This window comes from Doryrhamphus excisus, chromosome 12 (assembly GCF_030265055.1).
Source record: "Doryrhamphus excisus isolate RoL2022-K1 chromosome 12, RoL_Dexc_1.0, whole genome shotgun sequence".
Classification (NCBI taxonomy): domain Eukaryota; kingdom Metazoa; phylum Chordata; class Actinopteri; order Syngnathiformes; family Syngnathidae; genus Doryrhamphus; species Doryrhamphus excisus.
The window spans coordinates 16883045-16900992 of record NC_080477.1 but is presented as its reverse complement, the minus strand read 5'-3'; the positions used below and the strand labels follow the sequence as shown (position 1 = coordinate 16900992).

The 17948-nt window shown below is 40.6% G+C and overlaps 2 protein-coding genes across 2 annotated transcripts in view; one reads left to right on the top strand and one right to left on the bottom strand.

Annotated features, from left to right (window-relative positions):
* Window positions 1-104: 104 nt before the first annotated feature.
* On the bottom strand, window positions 105-3016 carry ddx28 (DEAD (Asp-Glu-Ala-Asp) box polypeptide 28). The gene has a single exon (XM_058089098.1). It carries the CDS (start codon window positions 2819-2821, stop codon window positions 1151-1153), a length of 1671 nt encoding a protein of 556 aa, XP_057945081.1. The 5' UTR covers window positions 2822-3016; the 3' UTR covers window positions 105-1150.
* A 4718-nt stretch (window positions 3017-7734) lies between these two features.
* Window positions 7735-17948, top strand: part of nfatc3a (nuclear factor of activated T cells 3a) — a 52866-nt gene continuing 42652 nt past the window's right edge. Inside the window, exon 1 of the mRNA XM_058088489.1 lies at window positions 7735-8261. Within this exon, the coding sequence (XP_057944472.1) occupies window positions 8171-8261 (91 nt within the window). The 5' untranslated portion in view covers window positions 7735-8170. The remainder of the gene's footprint in view (window positions 8262-17948) is intronic.

The following is a 17948-nucleotide window of genomic DNA, read 5'->3' as shown; positions in this document are numbered from 1 at the left end:
GCACTAAATGTTCATTTTTCAGCAATCTATTCAAAATATATGTGACTTATAGAAAATAGTCATATAGTCATCAATTGACTTTCAGTTCATCATATCAAAATAAATGAGGTTCAGCCACTTTAATCTCGGAAGCAGATCAAATAAAAAAAAAAACCATACACAACATGGACTGCATCCTGGTTAGGATAAATCTTTCAGTTTGTCTCTGATCGTCTTTAAACATGAAGACACATGACATGCGCTACATCTGGATGTTTAGTTGCTTATATTCCATTTGGGGTCAGTTACTGAATAACGTATTAATAGAAATCAAGGGTACCCTGCTGCTCTTACTGTAATAGTGGACAGGACTCAAGTCCAGCCTGAGAATCCCAGCAAAATTCCAAACATTCTGATGGAAGCCCCATGTTGACACATCTGTCTGCTACAATAATCTCCACACTTGCCCCAAACTGATTTTTCTCCCCAAAAGGTGCACACTCTGGGAGCAGGATGTATCTGGGAAGAGATGAAGATTTAGCCATAATCCCTGAATTAAAAAAAATAATCTGCATGACAACAGCCTCATACAACATAAGGGACACGGGAAAAGTTTCCATGATGACACTGACTTTAGCATGTTTTCCTTTCAACAAGCACCGCAGGCAGAGGAAGGAAAAGAGGGGGCTGCGGACCCACCACATGAACAGGCAAAGTGTCAGGTTTGGACCTGTGTTCAACCCAACTGGAGATGTACAGCGTATAATTAGTATTGTGCAGAGTGATTATGAAGAGCATTCATGCATGGATGGAAGCAGGATGACTGTATTACATTAACATCTGATTTTGTATTGTGTTGATTTTAAAACTATATGTGCATGTTTGTTTTTGTTTTATATTTTGTCAACCAATAGCTCTAACGTTGCTTAGACACATGTCGCCATCTAGTGGTTAAACCCATGCAGTGCATGCGCTTAGGTCACGGCCACAGGTAGGGATTTCTTGTGCCTGATTAAAGCTGTACTAAAAAAATAACACTTTAAATGGGATGATAGGTGACAAAAAAATCGGGTACATCTGCTCAATGCAAAATTGGAGTGCCTTCAAAGGCAGAAAAACACTTTTACCCAGATTCTCACCAAAATTTTAATGGTTCATTCCAAAAACGTGCTCATATTGCCTCTGACTGTTCCGTCATAACTAGCTCTGGCTTTGGCTCTCGTATTTGAGACTCCATACCAGGCAAACTCATCTTCCTACGTGCTGCCCTCTCTATCTTCTGCACAAGCTCCACTTCCCAGGGATGCGTGACAAAGCTGAGCACCTTGCCACCTTCAACCCCCCCGGCCCTCCCTACTCGCCCGGCCCTATGGATGTAGTCCGTGTGTGATTCCGGGAAGTCGTAATTGATCACCAAGCACACCCGAGATGTGTCCAGGCCTCGCGAGGCGATGTCAGTGCACAGTAGAACGTCCACGGTTCCCTTCTGGAAGTTGTGGAAGACGCCTGTGCGCACGGTGGCCGGCATCTCCCCTTGGAGGCGGGCGTGATGCACCCCCATCTCCTCCAAGGAGTACCCCAGCCAGTTGACAGTGGAGGACTTGTTGCAAAACACCACAACACCTCCTCCTCCTTGTTCCTGCTGGAGGAGTTTCAGGTAATGGTTGAGCTCCAGGATCTTATCAGCACCTTTCACCTTGAGAAAAGTCTGTTTCACATGCGGCATCAGGAAGTGAAGCATCTTACTCTTGATGACCACCATACTGCCGAGGTCTGTGACCTTGCTGAGAACTTCCCCGACCCCGCCGGGGAAGGTGGCGCCCACAATTAGCAGCTGTGCCTTGTGCGCGGGGCCTTGAGTGTCCCTTGGATGTCTTGCAATCTCGGTGTGGTGCAAAATGTCTTCCAGCATGTCAGCAAAGCTTGGGTCAAACATGGTGTCTGCTTCATCCACCACCAAGAAGTTCAGCTCACTCAAATCCAACCAGCTTCTCCTCAAGGCTTTGACCAAAGCACCTGGTGTCGCCACTAAAATATCCGGAACGCTTTGCTTGAAGACACTTTTAATGTGCCCTACTCCTCGCCCGCCACCCACAGTCCTAGTCACCATGCCTAAAGGCGCACACAGGCTCCTGGACACGGCGGCAACCTGGTCAGTCAGCTCCCTCGAGGGCACCAGAATCACGGTGCGGATTTTTGCAGAACCCGCTCCAAACTCGCCCTCGGTGAGTTTCAATTTGTGCACAATCGGCAGCAGATAACTCAGTGTTTTCCCACTTCCTGTCTCCGCCGCACACAGGATGTTGTGACCTCTCATCACCTTTGGGATGGTCTGCAGCTGCACAGTGGTGGGGTGAGTAATATTGAGGCGCTCCAAAGTCTCCACTAATTCCTTGGAGATGTGCAGTTTATGGAACGTCTTTGCAGGCTTCTCTGCATCCTCCTCTGGGCTTCCAGAAACAAAGGGTGCAACAGACTTGATGTTGTTAATGGTGAAATAATCCCCGTAAGACTTGTTGTGCTTCCATCCTTTGGAGCACAGAGTAGGTTCCTCAAACTTTCCGTACGTGTATCCAACAGACTGATTCAAACTAGCGTTTCTGCTCTGGACGAGGAGTCTGCCGGCTTTGACGGTGTTCAGGTTGTTCTTGCCTCGGGTCTGCTTCGGGTTCTCAACGCGTTTCTGCACATAGCGAGGAACACGAATGATGGGGATCTCTTCTGTGGAGGCTGATGTTGGACAAAGACGAGCAGAGTAGACAGAAAAATAAACATGACCGGCTACAGCTCTGCTAACTTTATGCGAAACCAAAGCCGAACAGCCGACCTTCAGAGACCACATTCTGGTAATGCTAACGCTAGCCTCCTGTTGGATAAAAGTTAGCGATAAAAAGTGAAAAAACGTAACACTACATAATAAAAACGACAAAATGAATCAATTTACGAATCTCCAACAGTTTGCCCACAAAGTGAAGTGAATGAACTGTCAGAAAGCCATGAGAAACGCAATCAAGATCGCCATGCGTAACTTGGCGAGTGTTGATGACGTCGTGGCGCACACTGATGATGTATTATTTACAATAGCTGTTACGGAAAACACTATTTTAAAATCGCATAACAAGTTAAGAACGATAAAATCGATAGATCTTATTGTAAAACAATTAAATGTTCTTTTAGAAGACACAGTGAAATATATTTCATATATAAATATCCTGATAGATAAGTGTTTTTGGCCTGATTTGCATATAATAATCAAACTAATATCTCAGTGAAGCACAACAGTACACTGAACACCACAACAGTGCACCATCCGGGTGGCAACTACTACCCCCATATCAATAGTTCCGGGGCGAATTATGTACCAGCAACCTAGCACTACACTACACTACAAGTACAACATTAACCCTTAAAACTAAACACTAATTATATGCAGTATACAAATAAATTCTATTTTCTTTATAATCAATGTATTTATGTCTGTTTTAATAGTTTTGTTGTAAACAAATTAAACACTCACATTTTAAATATAATTTTTATTGCAGTGTATGTTGGGACAAAACTACCTTTTTGGTTTGCTTATTCATTTTTTCTAATCATGTCAGCTATATGTGACGTATATATGAGACTAATTAAAGGCTCAAGGCTAGTTATTATGGTGCCCGTCCTGGGATTCCTAGGGGGATAATCCAGTGTTGCTACATGCTGTGTGCCACCAGGCATTTCAAATAATAACGTGTGACTAATCTCCTTTTTGTGGCCAGTGAAAAGGGCTCTAAAGGAGGTGGCTTTTAACTTTTTTTTTTCACACAATACAGTACGGTATTTTCTCTCCTGCTGGCTCCAGAATTTGTTAGTGATGAACACATACAGTACGTGCTAAATGAAGCATCCCTAGTAAGTGATTTACAATATAATCTCATTAATGATGTGGTTGTTTGGATACCTCTGGAATCCAACCAGGAAGTAATTTATTTGACTTTGATGATGAAGAAATTATTTTTTTGTCGTCTAGCTAGTCAAACCTCAATTTAAAAAATGGCCATTAGAGGGCAGCAATAGATAATCCAATGTATTTTTATAGCTTTAACATAAGATTTGAAATAGTAGCATAACAATATCATTATTTTTACAACACCATGCAGCTTTCCAAAATATAATAAATCATTGCATTTTCTGAAATATTTCAATATACATTTCTCAATATCGCAATTTGTATGTAACAAATCATTCTGTCCGGCTTTATTGCCTCAGTGAGTCCTTATCTGCAGACATTCTAACCATAGTAGTGCAGTAACTTGATATTTGTTGACATTTAGCTAGCACCTGTTGCGTAGGCGCTGATGTTAGCATTTCTGCAGTGTGTGCAAATCCTTGAAAGAAGAGCAACACCTCAAAAAACCAGTATGGCAGGGGAGAGACGAGGAGAGAGATGCTTGTTTGTTTTTATTTCTTTTTTTTTTCTCTCTCTAGAAGATCATAGTATATCACAAACCATATCTACAGCCGCCCACACAATTCAGTTTTGTTATCTTCACCCTTTAAGGTCATCGGTGAAGATAATGCAGGTAATAGAAATGTGACCTGGGTGCTTACGCAGAGGAGAAAGTTCAGCTGTCAGGTGACTGTGTCAAAATATGACTGTATTTTTTGAATGTTTGTTGGTTTTTACTACAGGATAAGTAATATCAGACACGCTTAAGTAATTCTTCTCAAACTGCGGTGCGAGTACCACTGGTGGTCCATCAGTAGTGATGTGCAGAAACTGATTTTTTCCTTTTTTTTCCATTCGTATACTTATAAAGTCGTTGACAATTAGGTAAAATTGAATTAAAATATAAGTGGTTCCTGCGATATTAACACCACAAACCACAAGAATAAGCGTACTTGTAAAGAAGTAGAGTATTTGGGGTTATTGGAGATACAGTATGTATTGAGGACGAGTATGAATAATTGTGAACATGTGATATGTACATTTCAGACTGTCATAAGTTAGTTTATTTATTTATGTATTTATTTATTTATTTATTTATTTATTTATTTATTAATTATTATTTTTTATATTTTTTTATTTTTCATTTTTTAAATAAACATTTATAGAGATTATAGAGATTGCAAAAAAGTGAAGAAGCCTTTCGCTTTTGCATGGAAATAAAAGACCACAGGAAACGTGATATTGATGCTTTGAGATGTCTTTGTGTGCTGAGCGCCAGTCTATACGCCCACATGCTTCTGGCGTTGGTATATGTTGTATGTGTCACAAATAAAAGCCGGTTGTGCAAATGTGCTTTTGGAGTTTTTATGTTATGCAATGCCACAAAAAAAATGCTTATTTCTGTCCATTTTTGTATTGAGCGAACAAGAAAACAAGACATATATGGTGTGGCGTTTACTGAAGTTGGGTTAAAGCCTGAAGGTATAAAAATGTGACATTTGCATTAAAACATTGCAGCTTTAGTATTGATTCCCGTCGGTTTATAGCTGCCTTTCAAGGTTTCAGGACCTAGAAACTTGACCTTTTCACTTTTTTAAGTTGCACTGATGCATAAACAGCAAAACTGTTAAAGTCATCGACCTGCGTGAACCTGTGTGTGTACTATGTGTGTGTAGTGGCTTGCCATGTGAAGATTAACCTGAAGAGACTGGTGGGTGGAATACAAACAAAGGGGTTAAAAAGGAGTGGCCACAATACAATGAAACTTGGGTATACTTCAGAGCAGGGGTCTCAAACACGCGGCCCGCGGGCCACATGTGGCCCGCAGGACACTAGTTTGAGGCCCCCGCCTTGATATGAAAGTTTAATGTTAGTGCGGCCCGCGCAAGTTTGATATGGATGCTGTATGGTATCATGTACCCAGAAAAAATTATTACATTTGATTAATGTTCATGTTAAAGGTTAAATAACTGTTAATAGTTATCCTCCCTATCCGTGTGGAAGTGGTAAGTTTTTGGCTATTTAAGTTTAAAGAAAATAACTTGGAGGCTACCGTTTAGGTCGCTAGCTCTCTAGTTTGCGAGTTAGCATGTGTCTCAAGACCCTGCAGTTGCGCAATATGTTGTAAATAAAAAATGTATAAATGCGACTATAGTCTTGTTTTGTCATGTCTACAGGGCTCTAATAATGCTTTGTTCATTTTAATCTGAAAAAAAAGAATTTGTCTACCCACCAACTATATGTGGTTTCTTAAGTTTTTATTATTTGTCATTTTATTATTATTATTATATTTATTTATTTATTACTGATTTTCTTTATTCTTGATTTGTTTATTTATTTTTCATCTTATTTTGTGTAGAAAAATAAAAAGTAAGATATTTGAGAACAGTGGAATGTTTTATCAGAGCTTTTCTTGTAGAAAATTGGAACCAAAGTGAAGTTTTTTTAATTTTTTGGTTTTTAATAAATGCATTTTTTTTTTTTTTGAAAACCTGATGCGGCCCAGTCTCACCCAGACCGGAGCTCCAGTGGCCCCCAAGTAAATTGAGTTTGAGACCCCTGCTTTAGAGTAATCAGTGTACAGCTTGTATAGCAGTATTGATTCACTATCCACTGTAAATGAGTGAACCCACAGACATTATTGTCTACCTCAGTATCACCTCACAGTGAACGTGTCCAAATTGTGTGCCAAGTGTCACAGCATGGACATGGACATGTTACTGGAATGGAATCCTCTTCCACTCCTCCATGAGTATGTCACTGGGGGAGATGGCGCATGTTAGACACTTTATGCTCCTCCATCTGCCTTCTACTTGAGGTTCAGACCTGCCATTCCATCACTTTCACCTTCAGCTTCCCCAGCAAGGCACTTAATGATCCTGAGGGGGTGGGGGTGGGGGTGTTTGGTCTTGTTATCATGTTGGAAAACTCCCATGTGGCCCAGTTTCCCAAGGAAGAGAGCTTCACAATGTCACAGTACATATTGGAATTCACATTTGCCATCAATGAACCACAGCTGCCCAGTCCCGGTAGCACTCATGCAGCCCTGAACCATGATGCTACCACCACCACACATAATGTAGGCAAGACACAATTATCTTGCAACTCCAATTAAAACACAGACCACAGTTGCGGCCAAGCTAAAACTCACTTCCTGTCCGCCCACCACTCCGCAGCTCCCCATATGGTACACATTTACAGACACACACAAGCACAAGTATTATTTATGTCTTAAATTGCTTATTTACTCTTGTTATGTTTACTGTATCGAGTAATAAAAATGTAAAGGTGACTATAGGGGTGTTATATCATATCTAGAGGGCTCTAATAATGTTTAAAATGTATTTAGAAGGTAGTAAACAAGTTTTCTTTAGTTTATAAGTGGATATATTTTGCAGAAAGGGACTAATGTGCTGACTTTTTTGGAAATACACTTTAATTAGCATTTAATTACCGTAGCTTCCTGTTCTATGGTTATCATCAAACATTTCTCCTTCTGTAGCTTAGACTATGTTAATGTTCATGTTAAAGTATAGTGTAGTTGTATCATTATTTAAGTCGCTATGATAGTAGTACACAATATCGAGGCATTTTTAAACTGTGGTATGAATTATGAATCAACCATTGTTTGAAACTGAATTTTGGAACCCGGCAGGTGCTTTGAGTAAAAAGTTTGACAACTCAAAAATGGAGTCAAAATGTTGTGATGGATGATTGCCTAAATCCTTTTGAAAATTGGTGCCGCAGCAACCAGCACACGAGAAAGGGTGCAGTGTGTGTGTGTGTGTGTGTGTGTGTGTGTGCGTGTGTGCTGACATCACAGCTGGAAGTGCCTTGTCACGCGGGGTTAGTAAAAGTTGGGATCGGAGCTCCACAGGGCGAGAGAGACAGACAAGCCAAGCCGGAGAAGAGGCACTCTAACCGGGATAAAAAAAATTCCGGACCGTTCTCTGGTATTACGACGAACATTTTAACAAAACTATTTTTTTTGTGTGTGGCATAGACAGCGACAGCGACAGCGACTTTCCCTCAAGTAGATTTATATTTTGGAACAACATTGTGGATTTCGTGAAACTAAAGAGGACACTCGGGTCCCGGGGTCCAAATGAAGCAAAGTTCGGTTCGGCAACGTGAAGCTCGGTAAATGTTGCGACATTTTCATAGAGAGTAGACCGCCTGCTTCGACGGTCGAGCGGCGGCGTAGTAGTAGTAGGAGGAGGAGGGGGATTCGAGAGAAAAAGAGCCGAGCTGTCAAACCAGATGACGACGGCAAACTGCCCCGGTAATGAGGACCTGGACTTCCGACTCATCTTCGGGGAGGACGGGCAGCAGCAGCCGTTAGGCCCGGCAGGTCAGTTCCCATACAGAACTGCTCAACTATTTCTTCACCGATTTTACGCTGAGACTTTTAACTCTGTAGCTCTGTAACTACTTACTTGTTAAGGGAGCAGTGGTGGCTGCTTATATGTGATGTTTACATTTGACTTTTCTATGGCCGCCTGCCAGAGAATAACAGCAGCTGTCTTTAGCCTGACATGCTAACTGCTCATCAAGTCCATTGATTGACTTGGTGGCTACTAGTTACTATTCTTCTGTAATGTTCACTTTCCCGGTACCTGGCATTTTTAAATAGGTACAGACAGGTTTAAAATACTTGTGCACAGCAGAAAATTTGCAATTTGCACACATATATACTAATTGTCTTATGTTACAGATGTGCTAGTAGTGACCATTACTTTCATTATTCCTCTTCAGGTTAACAGCTGTTTTTACATAGTAACTTACATGAGAACTAAAGTTCCATAGACCATAATAAGTTCATTACAGCTGATAAAAATGCCTTAAGTCTGATCTTTATTCGGGTTTCAAAACAATTTCCTGTTTTCTTGCAACTAGACAAATGATCTGTCTGTGTAGATTGTCAGTCATTTAGGTCACGGTAATCCGCAAAGGTTGAATTCGGGCAACTGGACTGTTCTTCAGACTCTTTGGACAACAGGTGAAACATCTTCATCAAACAGTTCAGAATAGAATAGTTCTTTTTTGTCCCGATTCAACCTTTGCGGATTGGCCAATGATCAAATGCCAATTGTCGGTTGTTCCATAGACCATATGATCTTTATTCGGGTTTCAAAACAATTTCCTGTTTTCTTGCAACTAGACAAATGATCTGTCTGTGTAGATTGTCAGTCATTTAGGTCACAGTAATCCGCAAAGGTTGAATTCGGGCAACTGGACTGTTCTTCAGATTCTTTGGACAACAGGTGAAACATCTTCATCAAACAAGAATAGTTCCTTTTTTGTCCCGATTCAACTTTTGCGGATTGGCCAATGATCAAATGCCAATTGTCGGTTATTCACATGCTGTAGTTGCTATTCTTCACTATTCCTCTTCCAGTAAGTAGTTGTTTTATAAGACAAAAATATAAGAAAATGTGTTATTTGTAGGGCTGTTAAAATAATCAGATTGATCACTGACACTTGTGATTAATCACCACTTGCAACTATGTCTGAGGTATGTCAGTGCGAGTATTTCACTCGCATATGCGCCTAGAAATTACACAGTGCGAGTGGAAAAACATAAAAAGGGGGCCCTCGTGCGCGTACATTTTTCAACCCTTTAATTCGCATTTTCTTCCTGAAATAAGTCCATCTAAAGTGAATAAAAGTATAATACAATTTTCGCGCATTTGTATATAAATCTACAAGTCTATCATTTCTCTTTGTTGGCATCGGCAACACTCTTGTTGACGCTCGATGAGACAGTGCAGTTGCACTCGCTGACTTAGAGCTAACTAGCTGTTATCAGATGGATAAGGAAGCGCTGGAGGAAGTATGACTCTCTGTGATGTAAGTGCTGTCCCACTCATGCGCTAAAAATATATATATTTTTTCATTTGTATGCAGTGTAACTCTGTGTAATTCCCACGTGCCACGCAAAAAAAAAAAAAAGTAGGCAAAGTATTTATTTCGTCATGCATTTACACATCAACAAGAGACCAAGAGAGGCTTGCCTCCACAAGCCTGGCAGGTGTGCACCACTGTGGAAGCCTGTACCATGAAAACACAGCATGGACACTAATTTATTAACAGTCCTTGCTCCCTGTGTAATATGTATATAATCAGGGATTTGCGGCCCGCGGGCCGGCCATTTATAGCCCACATTTTTAATGGGCCCCTAAACGGCACATTGTGGAAAACAATGTACTAGAAGTACTAGACAAACTATATATTTTTTCCATTTATCTGTACTGTATAGACAAAATGCAACAAATTGAAGGGCATTCAAGCATATTCAAGAGTCAAATTGCATGTCGAGTACTATAAATTTGTACATGTTGGTAGGTCTGCATTGAAATGAAAGCTTCTCACACCCTCCTTGACAGTTCCTTGACAGACGCCCCCTCCCGCGCCAATATTTGAGAGGCACTGCTTTTTAGATACACAATGAGTTCAGGTCCTGTCCAGTATTCAAAATTTGGTGTTCCAAATTAAAAGGACATGGAAATCAAAGTGGTACTTTTATATTCTGTAGTGAACCATACAAGACTAGTTATGAAGAAGTAGAAGACTAGTTATGATGTTTTCTTTAGATGCGTTATGCATCATGAACCATCTAGAATATGTACAAGTTTTTAATAATAAAGCCCCAGTGGTTTCAGAGAGGATGTGACTAAGTTTAGGATGATGCAAGTTTGCATCTATGAAGAAAAGGAAGAGATTCTAACGAACTAAAGACTGGTTGTGATACACAAGGTATTAGAAGATGCTAAAGGTGACTAAGGAAGTGTTCTTTTCCCACCGATATTGTGACTTTACATGGCATAGAGAACAAAGACCTAGTGAAATATCCAAGGTTAACAGCCTTTTTTATGGTCTGTTCATCCATGCTGTGTTGAGATGCTCATTGGTTCCGTCATTGAGTTGAAAAACAAGTGGAACCAATGAATGCTCCCACTGTGTCTATTTATTAAACTGTGGAACAACTTCATGGAATTACTGTTGCGGTCTTAAAATCAGTTTTTCCTTACTTTGAATGAGCACACGAATAATTTTCATCACATTTGGATGGTCTTGGCTTGGCTTGGATGCGGGGGTGTCCTGTCCAAATCGACGAAGCGTAAAGCATGATCACAGTAAGAGTTTTACACGCTTCCTCTGTCTCTGAAAGCTTCAAGACTCGAGTCACGGCTTGTTTTTGTAACAAATTCTGCAGTGTTTCCGACAGGTTTCTACAACGTGTCGTCTTGTTCGCTTGCCTGTTGCGCGGGCCAGCTTGGGGGCTGATGTCATTTCACTTCCAAACCTTCAGCATATCAGTTTGTGCAATCAAATTATGGAACGGATTGAGTTCAGAACTCAGACAATGCATTAAAATGAAGTGTGTCAAGAAAGAGTACAAGTAGTTGATGTTGATGAAGAATACTGAAATAAGATGCTAAGAAATATGACACCTGCATTTTATGCAATTTGCAGCAATTCAACTTCACTGTGATACATTGTTATGCTCAAATAAATCTACAACATTTTTTAAAAATGCAGATAATTTTGGAAATATTTTGCCTGTATTTTTTCTTTCTACTTTTATTAGAAAGGGAGTCACTTTTATGTGAATCCTAACTTCCACAACCCTTGCAATTTGCAAGTCAACACACAAGACATTAATATTAATCAAAATCAAAGTATAAGTGTGCAGTAATCTGACTGCTTGGCTTATTTTTCCATTCTGCTCCTCTTTATCTACTGTAATTGTATGGCTTTGCACCTCTCATTTATCATGCTTTGTTGTTGTTGCTTTGTTGTTCTTTGTTGCTCAGTAATCAGTCAACATTTAAGATGAAGAAATATGTTACTCTATTATTTAGATGCTGGAGCACAATTTACTGCAAGGGATTTCCCCCGCAAATTGCATGGGGCCAAGTTAAATAGCGCTAACAAGTACTTCCATGAAACTGTATTGCAGGTAGGAATACCTAAGGGAAAGACAAAACAATGTCCTTCTGTTGCCACCCATGTCAAACACATTTAATTGAATTTAATCACAGCACAGTGGAACCTCTAAATTTAAAAATACCATATATCACAAAATATCCTTCCGTGTTAGCATCCTATGTGTTGGCTAAATAAAATGACAACCAGAACCTGAAGTCGCTGTGTTACATCGCCTAGATGTATTCAATATAAGTGCAAACCTGCCAACATGTAACCTGTAACATTTGTTGTATTTAGCATGCATGCATGCATGTTGCATTTTGCCGGATAAATAAACAGATATGATCAGTTTCTCAGTAGCATTTCAAATCGGGGGGGGGGGGGGGGGTTGCGAAACAATTTTTGTCCCCCAGTGCGGCCATAACAGAAAATAATTGAGAACCACTGCCTTTATTGAAGACACAATTCTTGATGCGATTGTTCCCAAAGACATGATGTGGCAGTGAGACACCACCTTCCTGTTTTGCCATGAGTTATTTTTTGAATTTTTGACATGAATAGTGTGTTTTGAGTGACATACTATTCAGTTTGTGTACACAGCTATTGAGGAATTATGTGTAAATGTCTTTATTGGCATTTTGAATTGAATTGTCGACATGCTGAAAAAGTGTATGCATCCCTGATGTACTTGAACATACAACAATGTACATAAATACTCATATTTTTAAGTATAGTAAATATAGCACACATTTATATGTTTCTAAATATATTTTCTAAATTTAGAGTAGTAACATTTTAACATTGTCAACTGTACAATACAAGTGTAAAAGTAATCGTAAGATGCTAATAGTAACATGTAAATACATAAAAAAAAATATATAACTCTTTGATAACTCAAGTTTCCTCAGATAAAAACTGCAAAAATTGCCAATCTTGCTTGGCAGTATGCATAGGCCGGTTACCGTTTTCAATGTATACCACGGTACGGAAAAAGTCAGGGTTTGAAAACCGCCAAATAGTCATAGCTCCCACTTTGTTGCAATACGTTTCAGTCAAAAGCAAGCACAAAAAAGGCCAACTAAATGCAACACTTGTGGACTGATGTCTCACAAAATATGATAAGATCCTGCAGGATTTGCTGTAGTTGACAACTTTAGGCATTCCATTTTCGAGGTTCCCTTTACTGTGTTATTGCGACCATGATCGCCTCACCGTTCTTCTCAGTTGTGGGAAAGACTGAAATTACATCGCTCTCATGGTGGACTATTTTGAGCTCTCAAAAGAGAGTGGCACAGGGGCAGACGACGGCAGGTTCTAGTGAGCCCATCATACTTAGTACGAGAGACTCTCTCTCTCGTCCCGGCACGTCTGCTACTTACCTTCAAGGATTTTTATGTGTGTGTTTTTTGTACTGCTGAGACAATTTACGATCTTAACCATCGGAGGAGTGGAAGAATGCTGTGTGCCACGTCGCCAGGTGAGTGAGCGTTACTTGGCACTCCCAGACTCCAGTCAGGTGTGCTATGTTAAAGCTGAGGGGTGGTAGCAGTGACTCAGGTCTGTTAGACAAGTAGATGCAAAACTGTAGCGGACCACTTCAGTGATGGGTTTTGAGTCTCAAGTATAGAAATACTGTTCAATGTCCATGTTGAGGGATCATTTCATGAATTTATTTATATAGAATTTATGTATTTGGAATTGTATGAAGATCTTTGTCAGTGGTAGTTGAGATGTACAAAAGTTAAGAATAGAAGGCAACCCAACCAAAAACCAAAATTCCTTTTGTCCGATTTTCAACTTCTACCATGATCTTGATGTCGGAGAATCTGCACAGAAATGTAAATAAAATGATCTGATCGTTTACGGTGACAACGACGTAGACTTTAAAAGAGACTTTAAGCATCACCATAAATTTCTGTGAAAATGCAGAAAAGGAAAAAAGAGGTCATCAGTCAGACAGCCATGCATGAAGTCCACATGTGGGACCAGACCACCACGTGGGTGCCCCCTAACCCTACTGAACTCGAGGGGTCTCAAGCACCCTGTCTGATGAATGAGATGTTTGTTTCCCCGGGGGCGAGGCATGACTAACTATGTGAGGCATCTGTCTAGTTTAAATTTAGTGTAACTGAAGCTACTGCTGGCTGTGCTGCATCAACATATCAGAGGCTGCATTACACCAGAGAGAAAGCTGTTTAACTCCTGTATCTCCTTTCATTTGTGTCTTTCTCCCCCCACTGCTCCCTTTGTAGTGTGTGGGGCACAGGGATTACAGTAGTTAGATTCCGTTTGTATTTTTAGGGAACACCTTTAAGTTATAGATAGCGGAGCAAAGATTTGTTATTGGCGTCTTTGCAGTCAAATTGCATCGATTGGTCCAATATTGTTAAATAATTAATCTTAAATAATTAAGTGTCCACAATAAGGGTACATATATTTCATTTGTTACTAATAAAATGTATGCTGCACCAGTAAGAGCATCACAAGCTGATGGTCCACATTCCAAACGGGTCCCTTGTGGTGTGGACTCTACTACATGGGTCATAACCGGAATGTGGACCATGTGTACTCTAACAGCGGGCAAAAAGTGTTTTACACGGCCACTGTGAATAGAGTTCCAACAATATGCACCGCTGATTACTAAGCTGATCATCATAAATATCCTCTGCCCTTCAAACTCCTTCCTTTGAAGGTTCCTGTTTAATGCCTGAAGCAAAGCATGTTGTTTATCAACTATGCCAAAACTGAATTAAAAAAAAAAAGAGATAATCAGCAAGCTTGTTTTTTGAGGTCAAATCAGAAATCTTGATAAATTTGTTAAAAGGTTATCTTGGTCTTTTTCAGAAAAACAAATGAAATGCAAATATGTGTCAATAGGATCTTTGTCTCTCCGTGGCTATTTAGTTCAGGTGGTTATTTGGCACTATATCTTTGTCCCATAATGTTATCTCAGTATGAGACTGTTAATTAGTAGCCTAATTTAGCTGACAGCATATGTTAACGTTGGCTTAGGTTGAGCCTCTGTTGGCTGGTGAGTTTTCTGTGACAACACAGGAAGGCTTTATGAAGTAACCCTCACTTAACATTACATAACACACAAGCATACAGACAAAATGCTGTTTAAAATGACACCAACCATCTACAATTGGCGCTATGCATCTAATCGCACAGGCAGATCTCCTGCCATATTTTAACATACAATATGTTTTGTCCCTATTACAGATTGTAGATACAGAGAACCCCGCTAGACTTGGCACCAACCCAGTCAGGAAGGTTTTAAAGCCACAGGTGATGTCAAACCGTTTGGTATACGTATGTCTGTGCGTCACAAGCTCCAGTTTTAGAAAACTAGGCCACCAGCCAGCCCTAGAGATCCTGGAAGACAAAGCTTTGTGCTAGGTGATTTGTTTTTGGATTATCGGGCAAGTAGTGTAGGTTACCATTCCACTGGGTTACTGGAAGGTACATGTCTTCTGCAGTTGTAGATACTCAACCGGCAGTTGATCATGATGCTTGTGAAGTCAATAGCCATGTTTACATGGACCCGAAAATTCCAATTCCATTCGGGTTATTTGCTGAAACTGAAAGAATGTAACCTTTGTATACACCTCATTCCGAAAGAAAAGTGCCAATCCGAATGAATATATAATCGGATTCACAGGGGTGGAATATTCCGTTCCCCAATCCGATTGAGGTATCTTGTACCCGCTCAATCGGAAAGTTGTCAGGGTGCGTTCTTCTTCGTGGTGTTTTTCTTCTTCTGTTGTTTATTGGCGGTTGGCAAGCAGCTTTCATGTGCATTACCGCCATCTGTGGAACAGAATCTAAAACCTTCTATACTTTATTCACAAGTCCAGTTTTATTAAAAAAAGAAAATATATATCTATATAAAACATGTCCCAAGTTTAATTATAAAATATTAGCAAGATTGAACTTTCTTTTCCTGTTCCCGGGTGCGTTCTTTCATGAGATATGACGTAATACGCAGCTTGAGACGTTCTTTGATTTTAAAAAAATGGAGGCAAGCAATCGGCACTGGACTGCTGCGGAAAGTTTGTTTTTGATTCAAACTAAATTTCAAGACTGGACGAACGAAAAACTGGCAATACGGAGTTATTCCAACAAGTGAAAGAAAAACTTATGGAAGTCGGTATTACGTGATGTTGGTGTTTACGCTTTACTGCGCATGCCCCCATTGACTATTCTGGTTTATTATAGCGGCACATGTAGACACACGATTGGAATATTCCTTTCCATGGATACCATTGTTTTTGGAAAGGTCATTTGGAAAGATTCCTCATGTAAACATGGCTAATGTGAGAATTGTCACTACCATTTTGGTAATGTCACAGCTATGGCCATTCCGTCTAGAAACACAAGCTACTGTATATCGTGTTGACTAAAGTAACATCAGGCCTAACTCGGTTCATAAATCATCAGAATCCCACCACTGACGGCCACACACACCTTGGGGAATTGTTGTCCTATCTGGCGCTGGTGTCATTCTGCTGTACACTGTTGTTCAGCAGCTCTTGCTGGTGGTTGAAAGAGGAGACTACCAGGGCAGAATACAAAGCCTTTTGTACAAGGGGGGTGTAAGCAGAGCTGGTTCTAATCAAGCTGCATGCCCACCACAAAGGGAACCTGGGGTTAGGTTACCCTCTAGCTCCTGTGCCACATGGTTCTGCATGTGGCTGGTGTGTAACCCAAGACGTTGATATGTGGTGGTGCGTGGACGTGTACACACAACAGGGAGAATTTATGGCGAAGCAATCGCAATGGACGTTGTTTACAGCAGAATGTTTTGAAATAATGTTGTGTAATAAGTGCGAAATGCGAAATCCTTTTTATCAGCCCCTAGCGAGGATAAGCGGCATAGAAAATGGATGGATGGATAGATGGTAGCAAAGACACACAGTTAAGTCATGACCCAGCATACCTATTACTAGGGTTTGTTTGCTTTTGCTGTTTTATTTTGTATGGGGATTGTCTTGACAACTTTGTCATCTTTGTACATACATCCTTTTTAAAAATGCTAAACTTTTTACGAGGTCATTGTCCTATAAACCTATCCTCTGTGGGTACCAGCATTAACATTGACACACCCTACCAGCTCAGTTGTTGACTGGACCTTCTCAGAATGTGGGCTTGTATGTCACGGCTGGTCACAGGACCTTGACACACTTTACGTGCAGTGAGGAGAAACAGTCCCCACACCTTATCCCAAACACCCACTCTCACCCCCAAGCCAGACTCCAGTCAGTCCAAGGTCTGATGAACTTTGTAACAATACACCAAAGTGGATGCCACCATCACCAACAAGACGAGCCCCCCGTTGTTACTGTGACTTTGTGGTATGTCACAAACATCCGTGCTTCACTCTCTCGGCGTGGCTAAGCTATTAATAACCCAGGTACAGGAAAGCCTCTTAGAGATCTTTATTTAACTGGATCAACTCTGTCATGTATGGACACTTGAGGAGTGTGTGACGCACGGGGTTTTACATCCAAACCATTGATAAAAACGCTCCACTTTCTCTACTCGTTTCTCGTCCGTGACCTAGTGTCCTAAGGTGAATGGGGGATGGGGTGGGGGTGTTGGGGTTTCCCCATCACCGGTCCCTTTCCCCACTATGAAGGTTTTTAGGTCACAAGCTCATACTGTAATATCCAGTACCAAGTACAATGGTCGTCCCCGGTCTGACCCTTGACTTTGTAACACTGCCCCTTTAACGAAATGTGACCAAGTAGAAAAGCAGGTGGGACTTTTAGCTTTGTCTGTTTGTGCTTTAGCCAATCAAGCGCCACACAGGCAGCTTTTAAAAAGATGGATTTAACCAGGGTAATTTACAAGTTATTACACTTAAACCATTGGATGACACAGCAGAATGTCTCATCATCTTTGATCCAAGTTGAGTGCTAAAAAGACAGGCCATATAAAAGGTTAGGGCTCTCATTTCTACCACCAAGCCAGGCATATGGACCCTCCCATTGCATGATTTTAATATGTAAATTATCATGACATGGTTGCAGGGAATGAAAATGAAACTTGAATCAATTCTCACATCCCAGGTGATGCTTTACTATACGGCACGCACATCACACAG